The 14,762-nt window shown below is 40.5% G+C and overlaps 3 protein-coding genes across 10 annotated transcripts; 1 reads left to right on the top strand and 2 right to left on the bottom strand.

Annotated features, from left to right (window-relative positions):
* The first annotated feature begins 2,441 nt into the window (after positions 1 to 2,441).
* Positions 2,442 to 5,043, top strand: LOC102712076 (probable magnesium transporter NIPA4). Of its 2 annotated transcripts, XM_006653023.2 has the most exons (9): positions 2,442 to 2,729; positions 3,094 to 3,150; positions 3,244 to 3,334; positions 3,415 to 3,575; positions 3,665 to 3,792; positions 3,874 to 4,011; positions 4,271 to 4,363; positions 4,602 to 4,707; positions 4,781 to 5,043. In XM_006653023.2, exons 1-9 carry the CDS (start codon positions 2,558 to 2,560, stop codon positions 4,900 to 4,902), a joined length of 1,068 nt encoding a protein of 355 aa, XP_006653086.2. In that variant the 5' UTR covers positions 2,442 to 2,557; the 3' UTR covers positions 4,903 to 5,043. The 2 variants fall into 2 exon arrangements, with proteins under 2 accessions (XP_006653086.2, XP_015691842.1); XM_015836356.1 differs by lacking the exon at positions 4,781 to 5,043 and having other exon boundaries at positions 4,466 to 4,691.
* Positions 5,044 to 5,816: 773 nt separating this feature from the next.
* On the bottom strand, positions 5,817 to 8,654 carry LOC102720984 (probable thylakoidal processing peptidase 2, chloroplastic). 6 transcript variants are annotated; one of them, XR_001550031.2, is made up of 7 exons: positions 8,302 to 8,654; positions 7,509 to 7,577; positions 7,354 to 7,422; positions 7,137 to 7,223; positions 6,911 to 7,064; positions 6,759 to 6,826; positions 6,354 to 6,377 (listed from the first exon to the last, which is right to left on the bottom strand). XR_001550031.2 is itself a non-coding variant. In XM_006653861.3 (6 exons), exons 1-6 carry the CDS (start codon positions 8,569 to 8,571, stop codon positions 6,308 to 6,310), a joined length of 636 nt encoding a protein of 211 aa, XP_006653924.1. In that variant the 5' UTR covers positions 8,572 to 8,652; the 3' UTR covers positions 5,817 to 6,307. The 6 variants fall into 6 exon arrangements, 2 of the variants coding, with proteins under 2 accessions (XP_006653924.1, XP_015691673.1); XR_001550032.2 differs by having other exon boundaries at positions 6,360 to 6,380; XM_006653861.3 differs by lacking the exon at positions 6,911 to 7,064 and having other exon boundaries at positions 5,817 to 6,380; positions 8,302 to 8,652.
* A 1,671-nt stretch (positions 8,655 to 10,325) lies between these two features.
* On the bottom strand, positions 10,326 to 14,052 carry LOC102720704 (farnesylcysteine lyase). Of its 2 annotated transcripts, none has more exons than XM_040522902.1 (5): positions 13,519 to 14,052; positions 12,039 to 12,212; positions 11,258 to 11,617; positions 10,879 to 11,054; positions 10,326 to 10,763 (listed from the first exon to the last, which is right to left on the bottom strand). In XM_040522902.1, exons 1-5 carry the CDS (start codon positions 13,987 to 13,989, stop codon positions 10,511 to 10,513), a joined length of 1,434 nt encoding a protein of 477 aa, XP_040378836.1. In that variant the 5' UTR covers positions 13,990 to 14,052; the 3' UTR covers positions 10,326 to 10,510. The 2 variants fall into 2 exon arrangements, with proteins under 2 accessions (XP_040378836.1, XP_040378835.1); XM_040522901.1 differs by having other exon boundaries at positions 10,326 to 10,766; positions 13,519 to 14,051.
* Positions 14,053 to 14,762: the final 710 nt, after the last annotated feature.

Below are 14,762 nucleotides of genomic sequence, written 5' to 3'. Positions count from 1 at the left end.
GTCCGTGTTACTTGTTGAGTACGGTGGTTTGTACTCAGCCTTGCTTAACTTTCCCAACCCAGAGCTAGAAGCAGAGTCCGATGGAGGTGCCTCTCAAGAGTGAGCTGTTCCGCCGTCGAAGTGTTGCCTGTGGACTGGAGCCGTACCCGCTGGAGCTAGTCTACCCCTTTGTTTTTCTTTCCGCTGCATTTCCGCTAGAATAAGTGTAATTTTCAGTTGTTTCTAAGAACGATGGTTATGTAATCAACATTGTCTTTTTGTGTACCCTGGCTGGTCCTGGACAGGGATTTAATACACAATTAAGTTCAGAAATTCGTGTGAGGAATTTCTGGGCGTGACAAAGACCCTGTTTGGTTGGTTGAATCTATGCATGATGTATGCATAATATATTGTTTGGTTGGATGGTACACAATTCTTATGTTGAATGGAAAGGTTGCCGCAGGAATCATTATAACGAAAATTTTTAATTTGAACAAAGTCTTTATATAATTAATAAATTAAACAATTGATCGATTTGGCAATCCAGTACAACAAAGCAATGACATAAATAATCTAACAAATTGATCTATGCTCACTGCATATAAGTGAGCATATCCAATGTCAGAGTTCATATTTTGCAAAAAGAGGATTTCCACGTGAACAAAACCCAAGGCCTTGTTTAGTTATCAAAAATATCACATCGAGTCTTTAAACACTTAAATAAAACATTAAATATATATGAATACTAAAACTAATTACACAGTTATGAGGGGAATCGCGAGTCGAATCTTTTGAGCCTAATTAGTACATGATTAGCTATAAGTGCTATAATAACTAATATGTGCTAATGACGGATTAATTAAACTCAAAAGATTTGTCTCGCGGTTTCCAGACGAAATTTAAAATTTATTTTATGATTCCAGACGAAATTTAAAATTTATTTTATGATTAGACTACGTTTAATACTTCAAATGTATGACCATACGTATTGACGTCACCTTCCTCCCAACAAGTTTTGGAACTAAACATGGCCTCACCAAACCATACTTACATTTGAGAGATCAGTTAAGCTACATCATATTCATCAAAATGAGTGTCGCATAGGCTGGCAGCAAAATCTCTATATAATTATTTCGATGTCAGCTATCTCAAAAAAGACCCCTAGAATGCGAGTCAGTATTTTGGCACAGCTCACACCTTGTGATGAACTAGAAGATAAGCTGATAACATGTGAGAAATGATAGGAGGTACAACACAGCCAAAAGTTAAACATGAACATCATGCAGAGAATATTTCACCCATGTTCTGATAAGAGTTCATATACTCCTTTTTCTCTGCTGCATTTCGTTCTCAAGCCTCACTGACAGACAGACAGACATACATACCACGCTTGCTACAGATTTACCAACTAACCAACACCTTTACCAGCAACATCGAGAGTAGTATGCATCTAATCTAATCATGATTTTTTTCCTCTTGATTAACTATACATCTGAAATTAAGCCTCTACTACTACAGCTGGTTGTTCTTTGATTATCTCAAGCTTTCTTGCTGCTTGGACGCTGCTGCTCTACATGCAGATCCTGATGTACCGGAAGATGACGACCATCACGGCGGCGGCGAACCCGACCGATCAGGTTTCCCGCTACCCTGCGCCACCACGCCCGCTGGCCCTGCCGCTGCCGCGCTCCACGGCTCGGCGCCGCCGCCCATCACCACCGCGCCCACGCCACCGGCGTTGGCGCTGCCGCTACCCCTTGTGGATGGCGGCGGGACGAGGCGGCGGTGAGGAGGCGGAGGCGGCGCTGGTGTTGATGGTGACGGGAGGAGGCGGCGGTGGTCTGGATCTGAAATAGATGGTGACAGGAGGAGACGCGGTGAGCAGGAGAGGAGGCGCTGGTGTGGATGGCAGCGGCGGTCTGGCTGGTATCGGGAGGAGACGCCGGCGGTGTGGCTGGCGGCGGCGATGTGGCTGGCGGCGGTGGGAGGTCCAAACCCTGGAAAGTAGGGGGGTAGGGGGGATATGAGCCGGCTGTGCGGTGACCCCAATCTGATTTTTGCATGTGCGGCTGCAAACCAGTGCACACGCGTGTGCAGTGCGGGCCATCGCACGGGCCAGGATGAGTTGAGATGCTCAGACCGGGCGGCCACAGGATTGTTTTTGCATGTAGATAGCCTGGCTCTAAAACGTATACAGGCAACCAACAAAGTTTCTAAGTATCTCTACGTGTAACCGTGTTTGTTTTTATACCAACTCAACTATACATAAAGAGAGGAGACTTTACCGCTGTCTCTACATGGCATGTCAATCTGTAGGCATACGATTATCGTATGTAATTGTTTTTTTTGGATTTCAGTAATTCTACACTCCCATCAAGCTGCACTAATTAATAGAATTACACAACTAACTAGTATTCGGTATGAAGAAAGAAAGTTAAAAATAAAAGAAGAGGAGAGAAAAGGACCATAACCACCTCCTCCTTACCCCTCGTCCCCCCTGGATCGACGCATCAAGAAGGAAGGAGGAAGAGAGATCCCGCATGAGGCCAGCTAGGGGCTACCAAGGCTAGGCTAGGGCATGGAGTCCTCCTCGGCGCGAGGTGGCGACGGGAGGTGGTACATAGGTATGTCCGCTGACAACATCAAGGGCCTCATGCTCTCACTCTCCTCTAGTCTCTTCATCGGCGCCAGCTTCATCATTAAGAAGAAAGGCCTCAAGAAGGCTGCCGCCTCCTCCGCTCTTCGGGCTGGTAACGTGTTTCAACTTCACTCTACTTCTTTCGATGCCCTATCTATATGTCCTCCTCTTTTCCCATCAACGACACCCATTTTTATGTCGTTAAGCACAAGTATCAATAATAAATAATAATAATTTGATCTACCTGGCAATTTGTGAAAAAGAAAAAAAATCATCATACTGCCACTAAGATTTAGTATGTCCAGTGCTGCATTGTCAACCTGATGAAACTCTTTTGAACAAACTAGCTAGACGATACCATTCACAATTTTCAGCTTATTATGTTGCTCCGTGTATTTTTTATGGTTTTCTATTAACCAAATTAATTTCATTTGTTGGTATGCTGCATGTGTTTATCTATTCCATGTTTGTGATAGGGGTCGGTGGCTATTCTTATTTGTACGAGCCTATTTGGTGGGTTGGCATGATAACAAGTAAGACGTAACCCCTCTTCTCTCGCTTTCTTATGTAATTCACAGATAGAGTATTGTCATAAAATATTGTACATATCTCAAATTCTTCTTCAGTGGTTGTTGGGGAAGTTGCAAACTTTGCAGCTTATGCATTCGCACCAGCTATTCTGGTCACTCCTCTTGGCGCTCTCAGCATTATCATCAGGCATGTCTTTGAGTTACGGTATTATGTGTTTGGTGTTTTGGGTTTTACTCTTTGTTTGAGAGCTGTCTTTTGTTCTGCAGTGCTATACTTGCGCGTGTAATGCTGCGTGAGAAGCTACACATATTTGGCATTCTTGGTTGCATCTTATGTGTTGTGGGATCCATCATAATTGTCCTTCATGCCCCAGCGGAGCGTGAAATTGAGTCAGTGACAAAAGTGTGGGATTTGGCTACTGAACCAGGCATTTTCTGTTACCTTGTCTTTTGTCATGTACTTTATAAATTTCTCTGTGTCTTAATACCAAGCCTAACTATCCGATGTTATTTTCAGCCTTCATATGCTATGTTGCAGTAGTACTTGTTGTAGTTGCCATACTTGTTTTTCGAGTTGTTCCACTTTACGGGCAAACACATGTCATGGTGTATATTGGTGTTTGCTCTCTTGTAGGCTCTATCTCGGTACGTACTCTCTAATTCAGATCCCAGTATTTGTCTTCTTTATCCGTGTTCTTTTTCAAAGGTATTGGTTGAATTATTCAGGTTATGAGTGTGAAGGCACTTGGTATAGCTTTGAAGTTGACCTTTGGTGGAATGAACCAACTTATATATCCACAGACATGGGCTTTTACTTTGGTTGTCTTCTCATGCATCATCACCCAAATGAATTACTTGAACAAGGTACTCTGGTTTCCTCCCTTTGAATGAAAATGATTTCCCCCCTTCTATGATCTAATATACCATGAGGCCAATTGAAATTCTAAGTTCTACCGTACCAAATGAGAATAGTAGCATACAATTTCATTTTTGTATTCTAGTCCTTCAGGATTAGTAAGTTAGTTGTGACTCAAATGTTCAGAAATGTCACCAGATTTTGGGCCTTGGAAAATTTGTGCATTTATTACGATTTCTGTGATAACGATTATCTCCCTTATTTCAGGCACTTGACACCTTTAATACTGCAGTTGTGTCGCCAATTTATTATACCATGTTCACATCCTTAACCATACTGGCTAGTGTCATCATGTTTAAGGTATGATGTTTTAATTGTTCTCTAATTTTCTATTCCTTTCTTGCTTCAATCTAAAGTTTGTGGTGCGAATAGTCAAGAATAATTCAGTTCATTTTCCTGTAGTTTACCAAATGGAAATTCAGCTTGAAAATCAAGCAATCAATGTCATAGATTACAAGCTAGCATGTGTTAGCATCCTTCAGTCAGAATAATATAGCCGTCGATTTTCAAGTGAATTTCATTCTATATCGACATGCAGGACTGGGACAGGCAAAATCCAACACAAATTGTGACAGAGACGTGTGGCTTTGTGACAATACTTTCTGGAACATTTCTACTTCATAAAACGAAGGACATGGCCGATGGTACTATGAGTTTGTCAGCATATCGTCATTTCTCTTCGGTTTCGTGTTCTGAAACCACTTCTTTCCCCTGTAGGGCTTTCAGCTTCATCGTCGTTCCGCCTTCCAACCTCTTCAGCATTTCGATTCTCCAAGCAAACAGACGAAAATGAAGGAACTCCTCTTAGATCGTCAGAATCGTTCCGTTCACCACCTTAATGTCCGTTTGTTGATGATTAAGTTGCATGGTTAGGGTCGGTCATGGTATACACAAAACATACAAGCTTTTACTCAAAAGACGAGTCTCTTTTTTGGATACAATATTACATACGTGGTTATTGTTTGGCTTTTTAAAAAAAAACAAAATGACATATTTAAAAAAGAAAATAATTTATGAATAAAACTTTTATATACATGTTCTAGACGATCTAAAAGCCTTGCAAAAGCTAAAAAACAAATTATGATGAAGAAACATAAAAATAACTCTAAATTTAAGGTTTAAAAATTTAAATTTGACTTATAGTATAAATGGAAGAGAAAATATGAGTAATATTTAGCCCCTCTATTTGCCTCTTTAACTGACTCTTGTCTACCGGATGCCGTGAGGCAAGCCGCTCAAAATTATTAGGTTACTACTATTCCTGCTACGTCTTATTATACACCGTCCATTTATACCATAATATTTTCTTTCTAGTTTAGATTTATCCAAATATTAATGTATATAGTTTGTATATATATCTAAATTTATTACTATTTACATAAATCTATACTATTGTAAAATAAAGGGAGTACAATATTTTTAATATAAAATAAATATACTATCAAAATATAATCAATGTTTTATTTCATGAACTAATTTGATGTTATATATGTTACTATGTATTTCTATATAAGGGTCACGTACTTACGTTCTTATTCCCTGATTATTCTTCGATTTTTTCTCAGTTTTATACTATTATTTACAGAAAATTTCTATATACAGAAATTTATCGTCTTCCTTTCTAAAATTCACATTAAATAACAATCACAAAAATCAGATAATATTTCATCTTTGGCTAGAAAAGAACACAGCCAAGGTTGTTCAAATTTAAAGAAATATGACTCTAAAAAATGTCAATAATATCAAAGGGAGACAGTAGATTCTTCTTTTTTAAAAAAGAACAAAATGTCCATGAATATTCCGCGACATGTAAGCCTTTTGTGATGGATACAGAATTGCAGATACAGGCAGTAATGAAAGGGTTGGAGCACTAGATGTTCTCCTGATTCACTATAATAGATACTAGCAAATAGTCATCAAGATAATTTGAAGTGAATACATATTGCCGTAAACAAATACTACCGTGTACCAACACCTAAACCGTATCATACCAGTCCAGAAGTTCGCCACCCAACCCTACAGGTTATTGATACATTTTGCAGGCTCCACCTATCTAGCACCTGCTAGTTTTCCACCGGAGTGGCAGCGATACATCTGCAATGCCACATGCCGCAGTGGAAAGCAACTCCTCACACAATATACGGGCTCAAGCCAAACATAACTCGGTCGGTATCAACTTAGCGTCATATCAAACAGCATCAGGTAGCTTCCAATACTCAGGGTCATCAATCCTCTTCACCTTGGTTACTGGATGGAGGTTCTTGTGAAGGACATCATGTATCTTCCAATGATATTGCTGACAGGAAGGGGGCCCCTGCTAACACAAGCACCACAGGTAAGATTGTTTAGCATTAGTCCAACTTCGCAGGCAAAGGTTTGCAAAGATTGACTGAAAGTCGGCTATGAAGCCAAGTTAGGGCACATTTCACAACCAGCGATGAATCAGCCAAGTTAGGGCACATTCTCACAATTGCAAGTGTTAAGCATATGCTCATTCTACGCTAGCTCTTGACATTTGGAATGCTTCACGTTTAATCATGATTAAAATCGCCAATCCTCAGGCACGCCCATGATCATGAGCACGTGGCTTAAAATGAGTGATTTTCTCAATAGTTAAGTGCCCTTAGGCTAATCTTGAGGTGATGATATTTACATCTACATAAGGACACAATGTGGGAATGAATATGTTTCTTACCAGGCACGAGAATCACAACTGTTATTACGGTTATCACCCATGACAAATACATGGCCTTCAGGAAGACGCTGCAGAATCATACATAGTTTTAGACCTTTAGTACAGGATCCTGGTCAATCAGATAACAGAAATAGATGGAAGAGATCATCCACCATCTGAGGCCCGCTCATTACAACGAGGCACTCAAGAAGTCAACAACACGGAGCAGCCAGGCCACTTTTGATCATCTTCTTGTAGTCAATGAAGATTCTCTTGTCATTTCTGTTAACCCTTCTTGGTGTTAACAGCAGTTTAAAATCTCTGGACCTGGCAATAGAAACTCCTCAATGTTGTTCAAGGAGACAATGCTCTGCTCATATAGATAAGTGGTGCACAAACCATTGCTTCCATTGTGTATGATGCATGGCTTGCTGTGTATCGTTCCTTTAGTGCAACACCATTTACAATAAGCTGCCCTTGCCGAACCTACAAAAATGCCTATATAAGTGGATGTTGGGTCACAGCATCCGATCCTGAATTCTTGAAATGTCCTTTGCTATAGCATATCAACAGAACAAAAGACATGGAAAGTACTGTTTCGTCGTGATTACTTTACCTCGATGAAATCTCCAGGTGTTGCCAATATCCTCTTAATAAAAACAACATCCTTATTTATGCCATGATTCTGACATGCAAAGTAGTGTAGTATAAGCAGTGTAGTGTAAGACTTCAAAAAAGAAAGTAAACACAGGGAGGGAAGGAAAATGAAACCTGCAAGGCCGTGGGCACTCTGAAAAACACTATGTCACCAATAGACGGCCTCCGAAATAAGTAGGTGATCTAAAAGAGCGCATGTATATGTAGAGAGAAATGTCAATGAAATAAAGGATATGATACTTGCTACAGTGCTTGGGCAATATGAGAGCCATTGATTTCCTCTAATCTAATAGATGCAAGGTACCTACAGTAATTATGGTACTCATTAATAGATCTTTCATTGCAGATTATATATATGCAGAAAGGACGATTGAACTAACTAATTAATTAATATTCTGTATCTTCTAGATATCTACGGTATGCAGATGAGTATAGATCGAAATGATCAATGAAGAAATAGCCCATGCCTAATCGCAGTCATTTGAGGGGCGAGTGACACATCAATGGGTGTAAGAGAAATGAGAGATTCATTGTTAACACTAATTACTAAATTATCCATGTTTACATCATTTTACTTCCTAGTTACCCTTCAGCTAATCAATGGTGGATACCTGAGTAGCCAATGAGATACCCAAGATACCTTCCAAGCACTGTAAAATCTCTCAAAGGATAGATATATAATGTGTGATAGTACTAGATTAGAGTAAGTAGTACCAAGCTGGGCTGGCAGTTTCCAGCGGAAATTGCAAATTAATCTTGTGTGTCCGGGGCCGGGATGATGCAGAAATGGGCTAGTGGGGGATGGATGGTTTCAAATGATTGATTAGAAGGCTAAGCAGTAAGTAGGTAAAATAAATAAATAGTTGTAAGTAAAGCAGAGGTAGGTAGGGTGGTCGGAGCGAGGTACCTTCTCGGCGACGGCGCGGTCGGCGGGGCGGAGCGTGGGGGCCATGGAGGAGGAGGCGATGTAGCGGACCTCGGCGAGGGCGGCGGAGACGAGGAGAAGGGCGAGCAGCAGCTTGAAGGCGTCGGCGCAGGAGGGCCAGCGGAGGGTGAGGCGGGAGTAGTGGGAGTGGGAGAGCAGAAGCTGCAGGCGGCTGCTGCAGGGAAGCCAGGCGTCCGCGGAGAGGAGCTGAGGAAGCGGAAGGAGGCCCCGCAGAAGGCGCGGAGGACCCATCCTCCTCTCTCCTTGGGGTTACTTGGGGGTTGGAGCTGGAAGAAGACGAAGACGAAGACGAAGACGAAAACGAAGTTGCTTCCACGGCAAGGGTCCTTCCTTGTAAATATGAGAGGGTATTTTCGGCACTCTCCTCCTTCCTACTGAGAGTGTGGCGGTATATCCGACATTTCACCCTTCTTCCGGTAACATTTTAAGGGGAAATGAATCACGCCCTTGTTTTTTTTTTTAACGGTTTTCACTTTTCTTAAGAGCATATCCGCCTGCAAATCTCTATCGTATACTACTGCTCCAGTTCATCCTATTACACATTAGATCAGGTACGGTAACCGACTATAAATCAACTATAAACATATTTTGAGTAGATAAAGAAATGAGAGAGAAAAATAGTGAAGCTATAGATTTATAGTCAGTCACATTATAGACTCTAAAATACAATATGTATATGACAGGTAGGACATGGTAGTATATGTTTTACATGTAGCTATTGTATAAATTGATTATTAGATTGACTATAGATGAATTGAGGCTAATAATTGGTTGTATTACTGAACTTGCTATTAGAGCAGCTTCAACGTGTGTTTTAAGAAGGTGGATAAATAAGAGAGAAATGTATAGCATGGATGCTAAGCTAAATTTTCTAATCACACATTGCTTATTTAGGCAACTAGTACTTAGATTAAAAAATATTGTATGGTGGGGAAATGTGAGAAGGATGGCAACTTTTATTTTAGTGGGTCTCACTTTAGTGGAAGCAATATGAGTCTAAGCATTGGAGCACCCTTAACTAAGCTAGTACCTTATGATATGTCTATTTCTTAAAACTTATCAAAAAATATACACTAAAAGATGTACTTAGGATGCCTTGAGCTAGTATGGCTCGAAAGCCAAAAGAGTCGCCTTCTAACTCTTTTCTTAAATGAGCCAAGACTAAGGCCGCGTTCGTGTGGATATATAGTAAGTTAACTTACCTGTCGTGGAAACATAGTAATAAATTAGTATATGATTAATTAATTATTAATTATTATAAAAATATAAAATAATTCAATATGATTTTTTAAAACAACTTTCCTATAGAAAATTTTTACAAAAAGTACATGTTTAACAGTTCGGAAAACGTGCACGCGAAAAACGAGGGGTAAGTTAACTAAATGGGGCAAACGAACGCGGCCTGAGCTGATTTGCCAATGATGTCTTATTGTTACTTATGATTATCATATGAATTATAAAAAAATAAATATATGTAAAAGTACTTTTCCTAGTTGCAAATTATACATGTAAAAGTACTTCTTATTGGAAGGATTATGAGCCAACTCGAACTAACTCAAGCCAGCCAGGGAACGAGTCGAGTCAAGCTCATGTTTTAGCCGGTTTGCGTAATGAAGACGAACAAAGCTAAGTTGTGTTGATGTGATCTTTCACAAGCCGATCCAAGCTTGTCTTGGCTCGTTTTCACCGCATACATTACTACTACTCTATATGTTGTTTTAAAATGCAAGTACTTTTAGTTTTGTAATCTTCTACCATAATCCAATCATTTAAACTATGCTTGTGTTCTTTTGGTTGCTAAAAAATTATCTGAATTTTTTATAACTATTTAATAGTATAAACGATAAAACTAACTACTATAAAATTAAAAATCTACTCAACAAAGTTAAGATGATTAACTTATGTATAGAAACAAATATTTTGTTTAGCAATTCATAGTGCGCGTGTGTGAAAATCGAGCAATAACCTAACTAAAAGAACACAACTTATTCTATCAATCATTTCTCACTTTAGGTGAAACCAGGTCGGGTTTAGTCGGATGACGAAATCCCCATATCCTAAACCATTTTTTTTTCACACGAGCACATAAATAGCTGATTGGCACAAAGCTACTAGTAGTAGTTCCAAAGGTCACAAATACAAATACAGATGGCGCGTGTGCGCAATGCATTCACAGATCTGCTCGCTGGTCGGGATCATCGGCCCCAAGGTGGAGCCGGGAAGGGAGAGGCAGCCTGAGCCTCGCAAGGAGGAGCCTGGCCACGTTTTCCGCTGCAACGGCTCCCGTCTCCATGGCGCTCGCTGCGCTCTCGAATGTGTTCACGTAGTACAGCTGTTTACCGTCCAGTATTAGCGGAGAAAACACTTCTGGGGCTTCATAGTGGGGATACGCAGGCCAGTTTATCCGTATCGTCTCCTTCCTCCTGCTGTTGTACATCCATTCATTCACGAGCATGATTGTGATTATAATTGCCGCACCAATCAATTATTAGGACTCACTCTTCAGACTGGAATATATACGAGTAAGTTCTTGCTTACCTAAAGATATCATCCAGCAAACTATCATTCAGCTTCTTACGCGAGAACACCTTGTAAGTCATGTCCTGCTCGCTGTACTTCTTCAGAATCGAGATGCTTGAAAATGGGATCTCAGGGACCTCCATGGTTCCTATCAGCTCCGGAATATCTGATACTGAGCTTAGACCAAAATATTTCTGCATCATAACAAACACCATAGTTCCAGACTCCTCGTCAATCGTCATAATATACAACCAAACTAGACTCTGCCTTTCATTTCATCAACCTTAAGTTACCAAGCTAATATCATTCATTACTTGCTGCATGCTCGTTTTAAGTTGGTGGCTTGGTGCATTGCTGTGAGAACGTTGTTTGTTACACAGAGCAAAATAAAACTTACAGGATTCAAGAGGCCCCTCACAAAGGTTGCATGGGTATGCTGCATCTTCCTCGGCGAAATGGAGATTGCGGGGCTAAATGTAATGTTAACCTCGTCAAGTGGTGTTGCAACCACCGTTGCCTCACAATCATATTCATGCCCTTTATTGGATTTCAGAACATAGTGATCCCCTGCATAATGGATTGAGTCTATGCCTTCTTGGAGATGCAAGGTGGCGTTAGCAGCCTTGAGCAATCCAGCAGCTAGCTGCCAGTTGCCCCCTTTGACAGCCCACAATCCTGACTCAGAACCAGCTAAAGACACCGCACCAGCAAGGCCACTTATACTCGCACTTTGGCCATAGTTGATTCTTGTTATCACCTGTCAACAGTAGGGGACAAGATAACAATTAACATAAACATTTTTTTCGGCAATTAATGAAATGATGATTTTCGTTCCCAGTTGAAAAAACAACCAAGAAAAGTTGTCCTGGTGAGTACACTATACACTGATTATATGCTTGATTGGTAACACCTACTGATATGAGTTCAACTGCTTAGATGATTAATGCCAGTAGTAAGAAATGTAAAATTAAATTCTTTTTGAAAAGATCTTATCTTTAGTAGAAATATATGCACCGGAATAAAGTGCAAAACTGTTGTCAGAAACCAATAAAGTTTAACGCATAATGTAATTGTGTAGCAGTATTTGCAATTCTAAAGCCTGGTTGGGTCTGCAAATGTAGAAAGTTGTGGGTTATCAATTAAGGCAAGGGAGGAGAAAACATTGAGAAGAAGCATACAGTAACGAGCTCTGAAATAGTTTGAGAATTCAGGCCAGCATCAACCAGCTCCTCCTCTAGGGTCCTGCGAGTGAGGTCATAGAGGCCCGACCATTTGAGCATCTCCTCAACCGAGTCAAATACAGGCCGGGACTCAAAGCCATTGTAGTAAAGCAGAAACCTTTGCAACATATCCTGCACACATATATGTCAATAACACATTTCAGCGAGTTTGTATAGTTGATAAGTAAGGCCACCAGAATATTCATTTCAGTCAAGAAAATGGCAAGGGATGAAAAACTAGCTAATTTACATACATGGCAAACAAAAAGATCATGGCAAGTTGAGACCGTTCCCCGCCTACTGTGTATAGATGCAAACCTTACTCTCCTATATTATTGACTACTAATGCAGACACCACGTTAGCCATGTCATTAAGTAATTTATGGCCACAGGATAAAATCAATACCTAATCACTAACAGGATTAGTCACTGCACATTGCTTATTCATACATAACATCACGACTCATTGGCAAATCGGTTACTAGGAGTCTATAACCGCTTGTTAGGCATAGGATGTTCTCAATCCCTCATGCAAATAAGACGCTTCTCTCATTGCTCGATGCATTTGGGCAATGAGGACAATATCTCTCAGCAAGTTATGGAGTACCAATAACCCCTTCCAGCCTCCTGTTCTTTTCACCGCAGTGAACAGCATTAGGTTGGAATTCATGGTTTGTATGTCCTGCACTTTAACTCTACACAGAACCACATCATTAATCGTCTTCCTTTTCATCGATTTGGCTTGCTGAAGAGAGCAGTACATGGCCCTATTTTAAAGACAGAGGTAAACATATACAGTTTATACACCCATTATCAGATCAACTAAGTAATCCATTGCCAGGTAGAGTGATCGCATTTCATGGTTTGAAATTTCAGGCCGAAGAGGATGCCAGTAGGATGTGCCTCCACTCCAAAAATTTGATTCCTTGTTGTATTTAGAAAAAGGTTGTTCAAATTTAGAGAAAACATCTTCAAACTTTCTACCAAAGTCAATCTTGGTATTGTTTTGCATCCCAGAATATTAATATATGCTTTTCTATACACGGGAAATGTCCATGAAATTCTATATAAGATAAAAGATTGTGTGCCATTATACTGCCCCTTTAATTTTAGTGGGCTATTATGATAGGTTTGTAGTTGTTCTTTTGAAATCCCCATGCATTTTTAAGATATTCAGACCGATAATATCAACGTAAATGAAAAAGGTACTATGACATGAACTGTTCAGTCGTTTTTAATTCAGATGAAATATTTAGTGTTTTACAATTCATATAGTATTAAGTAATCAATGATAACACATGTATGCATAGAAGTGTTAGTTTAGTTGAAAATGAACTTCCGGAAGTGCTGAGAGCAGCAAGAAAGCCACTATTCCATAGTATAGTAGCAACGAGTAGAGTAAAAATACTTGGAAGATGGAGGGGGGGAAGAAAGGAACCTGGACAAATCTGTCCATCTTGACCAGCGACAGGCCATAACGCTTAAGAAGGTGCAGCGTGTTAAGAAGGGCGTGCAGCTTGCGGCGGAGCCAAGAGGCCCCGGGCGGTGGCGGGCGGAGCGTCTGGAAGACGAAGCGGCTGCCGTCCCAGATCCCCAGCCAGTCGTCGTCCCCATTGGTCTTGGCTGCTAGGCCTAGAAGGTCAGCGAAGCGGCGCACGTGGAGATTGCGAGGGTGGATGATGGAGCCGCCTGCCTCGAAGTCGTCTCCGGCCACGGTAACGGTGGCGAGGCGGCCGCCGACCTTAGCGCGGCGCTCGAAGACGCGCAATTGGCCGCCGGAGAGGACGGTAGTGTAATTGGAGAGAAAGAAGGCGGTGGATGATCCGGAGATGCCGCTGCCCACGATACAGATGTCGCCGGCGGCAGCGGCGTGGAGGAGGAGGGGAACGAGGAGGAGGCGGCGCAGCATCGCATCGAATCGAATGGAGGTAGCCAAAAAGTCAAACTCCCCTCACTCCTTTGGCTCTCCAAGGTTGTTTTCTTGGACACATTGATAGGAATTCCAATCCAACGGCGTACGTGGTATTTTTCTTCTTTGGTAATTAACGTTTCGAAAAAAATTCTCCTAACTTCCTAAACAAATTAAGATGAGAGATAAAAGATCGAAATACCCTCTTTATAACACTCTCTACCGTTAAAAAATAGGGCAATGGCTCTTTCTAATCCTGTTTTTTTTAAACTTTGCTTATTACACCTTGTTTTCAAAAACAAACAAGTTGTCTGACCCTGTTTCGTTAATCCTCCTTACCGACGGTGTTTACGTAGCCAAAAAATATCAATAATACCGTCTAGAGTCAGATACAGGGGCCGAACCAATAACTGAACGTGCAGGATTGAGTTAGCACATGATTCACATTTTCAGAATTTAACATGGTAAATAGATAGGAAATAATTGGGGTCATAGAGTGATTGTCAAATAAGCAAAGGGAAAAAGGCATTGTCATTTGTTAGTTAGGCTTTAGGCTTCAAAACATGGCCAATACAACAACGGTCTCTAACAGAATATTCCCTTTAATTTTTTAGTTTAACTTTTATTTTTTATCTATATTTTATTATCCGTCTTATTTAAAAAAATTATGAAAATATGTAAAATCATAAAGTCGTGTCTAAAACATCTTTAGTCGATTAGAAGTCAAATCGCTACAAAATAATTAACAAACTATTTAAATATTTTGAATATAA

The sequence above is a fragment of the Oryza brachyantha genome, chromosome 4 (assembly GCF_000231095.2).
Source record: "Oryza brachyantha chromosome 4, ObraRS2, whole genome shotgun sequence".
In the NCBI taxonomy this organism is placed as follows: Eukaryota; Viridiplantae; Streptophyta; class Magnoliopsida; order Poales; family Poaceae; genus Oryza; species Oryza brachyantha.
Note: the sequence above shows the minus strand (reverse complement) of the source record. Positions and strands in the feature narration are given on the sequence as shown.

Bases quoted from the DNA above. Each gene is read 5' to 3' on its own strand.
- LOC102712076 (XM_006653023.2), top strand. From the start codon at position 2,558: ATGGAGTCCTCCTCGGCGCGAGGTGGCGACGGGAGGTGGTACATAGGT. The intron at 3,151-3,243 runs GTAAGACGTAAC...ATTCTTCTTCAG, and splicing joins GTGGGTTGGCATGATAACAA to TGGTTGTTGGGGAAGTTGCA. The intron at 3,576-3,664 runs GCATTTTCTGTT...TGTTATTTTCAG, and splicing joins GGATTTGGCTACTGAACCAG to CCTTCATATGCTATGTTGCA.
- LOC102720984 (XM_006653861.3), bottom strand. From the start codon at position 8,571: ATGGGTCCTCCGCGCCTTCTGCGGGGCCTCCTTCCGCTTCCTCAGCTC. The intron at 7,423-7,508 runs GTTTCATTTTCC...TTTGCATGTCAG, and splicing joins GAGTGCCCACGGCCTTGCAG to AATCATGGCATAAATAAGGA. The intron at 7,224-7,353 runs GTAAAGTAATCA...GCATTTTTGTAG, and splicing joins CACCTGGAGATTTCATCGAG to GTTCGGCAAGGGCAGCTTAT.
- LOC102720704 (XM_040522901.1), bottom strand. From the start codon at position 13,989: ATGCTGCGCCGCCTCCTCCTCGTTCCCCTCCTCCTCCACGCCGCTGCC. The intron at 12,213-13,518 runs GTTCCTTTCTTC...ATATGTGTGCAG, and splicing joins AGATGGACAGATTTGTCCAG to GATATGTTGCAAAGGTTTCT. The intron at 10,767-10,878 runs GTAAGCAAGAAC...GATGTACAACAG, and splicing joins TTGCTGGATGATATCTTTAG to CAGGAGGAAGGAGACGATAC.